General features: G+C 46.9%; 1 protein-coding gene across 1 annotated transcript; it reads right to left on the bottom strand.

The window, feature by feature from the left end:
- Positions 1-770: 770 nt before the first annotated feature.
- On the bottom strand, positions 771-4,538 carry LOC119951205 (gastrula zinc finger protein XlCGF26.1-like). The gene is made up of 2 exons (XM_038774234.1): positions 4,426-4,538; positions 771-3,522 (listed from the first exon to the last, which is right to left on the bottom strand). Exon 2 carries the CDS (start codon positions 3,185-3,187, stop codon positions 1,781-1,783), a length of 1,407 nt encoding a protein of 468 aa, XP_038630162.1. The 5' UTR covers positions 3,188-3,522; positions 4,426-4,538; the 3' UTR covers positions 771-1,780.
- Between the last annotated feature and the right edge of the window lie 293 nt (positions 4,539-4,831).

Here is a 4,831-nt window from a genome sequence, read left to right as displayed (position 1 = left end):
CTCACTACTACGGGAAGCGAATCTTTAAATTCCTCCAAAATAATTATTTCCCAAAGTGCCTCATCCGTTTGGTTTATTTTTAGTGCTCTTGTCCACCTATCCATTTCTCTCAGTTTTTACAGCATTTCCAAATCTTTAATTTTTAATTGGATTTGAGCTCATTCTAATGGGTTAGACTGTGATACTGTAAGTTGAAATATTGAAGCATGGTTTGTATTATCTCTGCCTTCTTTGGCCCTTTTGGCAGGGTTAACTACAGTTCCTCTGCCAAACTCAAAACCTTTGCTTTCGATTTCCCTTTTAAATCTTCCTGAGTGATTTCCTCCACCCCCAGGAGACCTTTTAGCAACTGCAAGGACCATCTCCAGTCACTCCCTATTCAATATTTCAAACCGGGAAAGGAGGCAACACACCCACACTCTTTAAGTTCAATAACCCCAAGCCAAGCAAGGAATTATACATAAGACTATCCCAGCCACGAGCCCCAATTTGTTTTGGACGCCGGGTCAGTTCTCACCAGTGGCTAAAATGTTGGACCAGAACCAGAACCGTTTTAAGTTTTAAAACAGTGCGCAAGTGATAATAAAATAAATGGGGCTTGGTTATTTTAGAAACTAACCTTATTAAAACAAAAACAAAATGAAAATTATATTTAAACTTTTAAACTTCAATCTTAACTTTAAAAGATTACATGTAGTTTCATAAACTTAATGCTTCCTATTAAAAGTTCTTGCTCTTGTTCAACTTGCACAAACGGGCAAAGGCGATACTTGCATTTAAAAAAACAATTTTTATTCTGTTATGATCATTCATTCATGACCCTTTACCAAAGGTGGCAACTTTCAGAATAATAATAATAATCTTTATTAGTGTCACAAGTAGGCTTACATCAACACTGCAATTAAGTTACTGTGAAAAACCTCTCTCCGTCTTTTTCCCAAACTTCTACCTGTAGCTGTTTAAAACACCATTCCTTCTCTCTCTCTCTCTAACTCCACCCAACCCCTCAAACACAGGTTTTCTGGTGTTTCCACACTTGAACTTATTACTGTTATTTTGGCTGATTTGATGGCCCACTCCCATTTATACAAAAGAACAGAGTTATGCTATTGGTATGCAACAAACCTCCCATTGATGGACAAAGAGGCCATCAGACTCTGTAATGGGCCAATTGCTGGTCAGACTGGAATGTTCCAAAGAACAATGGATCTGGGGCATCCCACGAACGAGTTTAAGTCTGACTGCAACAATGTAGCTTGGCCAGGTGTGGGTCCATCCCTCTGACTCTGTGCAGGCAGGTTTTTTTCCCCTCAGTCTGTTCCACCCCTAAATTGCCTGCTACATTGGGGTCTCATTTCTGAACCTAATTTCCTAATATACACCTTGCGTGACAGATGAAAAAGCTCTCTAAACACAATAGTATCTCAGCTGGGATTGAAGCTAACCACCCCCCTCTCCCCCCGTCCCTCAAAGATAACCGTTAAAATCTAACTACAGCTGCCTTCCAGGCATAGAAACATTAAATGAAGCCTACCTAAAACTAAACTAATGTTCACCCAAACAAAAAAGGTATTTTTGTCTCCAAACACTCCCAGTGTCAAAGAGCATCAGCCCACTGGGCACAAAAATATGGGTCTGGCCAGTCCAGCAGAAAGAAACCCTCCGACCACCCACTTCACCCACTCTCAGAATGAACATGGTTCAGTTCTGGATGTGATTACCAACAGCAATAACAGCAGACATCACAACCCCTGTCATCACTTGTGAACTCGCTGGTGCCTCAGCAGATGGAATGACCGAGTGAATCCCTTCCCACACACGAAACAGGTGACTGGCTCTCCCCGGTATGAACTCTCTGATGTCTCCTCAGTGTGGATGACGTTTTAAACCTCTTTGTGCAGTGAGAGCAGCTGAACGGTCTCTCCTCAGTGTGAATGCGCTGGTGGATCATCAGTACCTTCGAGCTTTTGAAATTCATCCCACAGTCAGAGCATTTAAAGGGTCTCTCATTGGTGTGAGTGACATTGTGGCTCAGCAGGGTCGATAAGTCACCGAATCCCTTCCCACAGACGGTACAGGTGAATGGTCTCTCCCCAGTGTGAACCCGCTGATGTCTCCGCAATGTGGATGACATTTTAAACCTCTTTGCACAGTGAGAGCAGCTGAACGGTCTCTCCTCAGTGTGAATGCGCTGATGGGACAACAGATCCTCAGAACCTTTGAAGCCACTCCCACAGTCAGAGCATTTAAAGGGTCTCTCATTGGTGTGAGTGAATTTGTGTCTCAGCAGGGTCGATGAATAACCGAATCCCTTCCCACAGTCGGTGCAGGTGAATGGTCTCTCCCCAGTGTGAACTCGCTGGTGTCTCCGCAGTGTGGATGACCTTCTAAACCTCTTTGTGCAGTGAGAGCAGCTGAATGGTCTCTCCTCAGTGTGAATGTGCTGGTGAACCATTAGTACCTTAGAGCTTTTGAAATCCATCCCACAGTCAGAGCATTTAAAGGGTCTCTCATTGGTGTGAGTGACATTGTGTCTCACCAGGCTGGATGATTGAATGAATCCCTTCCCACACACAGAGCAGATGAAAGGCCTCTCCCCCGTGTGAATTCGACAGTGTCTATGCAGGGCGGGTAAGTGTGCGAATCCCCTCCCACAGACAGAACACACGAATGGCCTCTCTCCGGTGTGAATTCGCTGGTGTGTCTGGAGGGTAGCTAAGTGAGTGAATCCATTCCCACACACAGAGCAGATGAATGGCCTCTCTCCGGTGTGAACCCGCTGGTGTGCCTGCAGGTTGGATGACTGAATGAAACTCTTCCCACATACAGAGCATCTGAACGGCTTCTCACCTGTGTGAATTCGCTTATGTGACAGCAGGTGGGCTAGCTGACCGAATTCCTTCCCACACTGAGAGCAGGGGAACGGCCTCTCCCCTGTGTGAAATCGCTGGTGTGTCTGCAGACTATGTAACTGAGTAAATCCTTTCCCACACTCAGTGCAGGTGAATGGTTTCTCCCCAGTGTGAACTCGCTGGTGTCGCCGCAGGCTGGACGAATCACTGAATCCCTTTCTGCACTTCAAGCAGCTGAATGGCCTCTTCCCAGCGTGACTGCGTAGATGAGTTTTCAACTGTGATGAGTACTTAAATCCCTTCCCACAGTCCCCACAAGTCCACCGTTTCTCCATGGTGCGGGTGCCCTTTTGTCTCCAGATCAATCAGCTGACGTCTTACACGTGTACGGTCTCTCCCCGCTGTGAATGGTGAAATGTTTTTTCAGGCTGTGTAACTGGTTAGAGCTCTTTTCACAGTCAGTGGAACACTCTCACTCGGGTGTGTGTGTATCTCGGTGCTTTTCCAGTCACACTGATGGTTGAAGCCTTCTGAAGCAGACAGAACACTTGTCCTTCTAGGTTCAAAAAAACAAGAATATTCTGCACCCTCGTGCCTGAGTAACGCAGTCAGATTTGGATGTGAATTTGGGTTTGAGATTTCTGTCTGTAAATCCTCGCCTTCTGATATCCTGTAAAAGGATATTACAAAAAGACATCACTGTCAGCACAGGTTGGAAATTAAGAACAGACAATTCAAGTTTGTATTCAACAACTGTTACTCTCTTTTCCCAAAAGCTCTAAATCTCCATCCCACACACTCTCCCTCCATTCTCACTCTGCTGTATCTAATATTCACCCTCCCAGTTCTCCTGAGGGTGCTGATTCAGGCTGATTGACAGATCCATGCTCACTGCTTCTGGTCCGCAACACAGAGACCTGAAAATCTTCATGCAGGCTGCCAGACAGACGTATGTCTATATTACTGGACTAAAAATGTGTGTAATATACAGGCAGGATTGCTGCAAGTCACCAATGACCCTCCAGAATGAGAAAAGTAATAGAAAGGGGAAAACATTGATTTCCTCCCAGAAGGGGTGGCACGGTAGCACAGTGGTTAGCACTGTTGCTTCCCAGCGGCAGGATCCCTGGTTTGATTCCGGGCTTGGCGAGTCTCTGTGGAATTTGCACATTGTTCCAGTGTTGCATGGGCTTTCTCCGGGTGCTCTGGTTTCCTCCCACAGTCTAAAGATATGCAGGTTAAGTGGACTGGCCATTCTAAATTGCCCTTGATGTCCAAAAATATTTGGTGGGATTACTGGGTTACGGGGATAGGGTGGAGGTGTGGGCTGAAGTGGAGTGCTCCTTCCAAGGGCCGGTGCAGACTCGATGGGCTGAATGGCCCCCTTCTGCACTGTAAATTCTCGGATTCGATGTTGTACAGAGGGGAAAGTTTCAATCTAGAGCTAATTGGGTAACGTCACTATGGAGCCCTGCCTGATTCAGCCAATAGCAATCACTCTACTCCGCGGTGACGTCTCCGAGTTCTCGTCCCCGGCACCCATCCGCTCACCCCCACCCGATTCCCCCCGCACCTCCTCTAGACAAGGTTTCCAGGCAACCGGCTGACGGTTCCGGCCAGAGCGAGAAGTCGCTCAGTCTCTCTCTCCCTCCTCGGCCCGGAATTGCGCATGTCCAAGGAGAGGAAAGCTGCGCATGTGCAGGGGAGCTCACGCCCCGTTGACCTTACTGCTGAGGTGTTGCCCAATGAGAAGATTGGAGGACCGGAAGGACTCTGCTCCTCCGCCAATCAGAGCTCCCCCATTGTCTCAATGCAGAAGCTGGACATGGAGGTTTGTGCCGAGCAAAGCTGTTGTTCCCTCAACCCTGAGTGAGCTTGAGCTGCACACAGACTGAACCTTCCTCCCGTCTCCAACATCTGTGAGGAAAACACTTTCTTTTCTCCCTTTTTCCATTCATTGTCTCATTCTGACCTTCAAT

The sequence above is a fragment of the Scyliorhinus canicula genome, chromosome 17 (genome assembly GCF_902713615.1).
Source record: "Scyliorhinus canicula chromosome 17, sScyCan1.1, whole genome shotgun sequence".
In the NCBI taxonomy this organism is placed as follows: Eukaryota; Metazoa; Chordata; class Chondrichthyes; order Carcharhiniformes; family Scyliorhinidae; genus Scyliorhinus; species Scyliorhinus canicula.
Note: the sequence above shows the minus strand (reverse complement) of the source record. Positions and strands in the feature narration are given on the sequence as shown.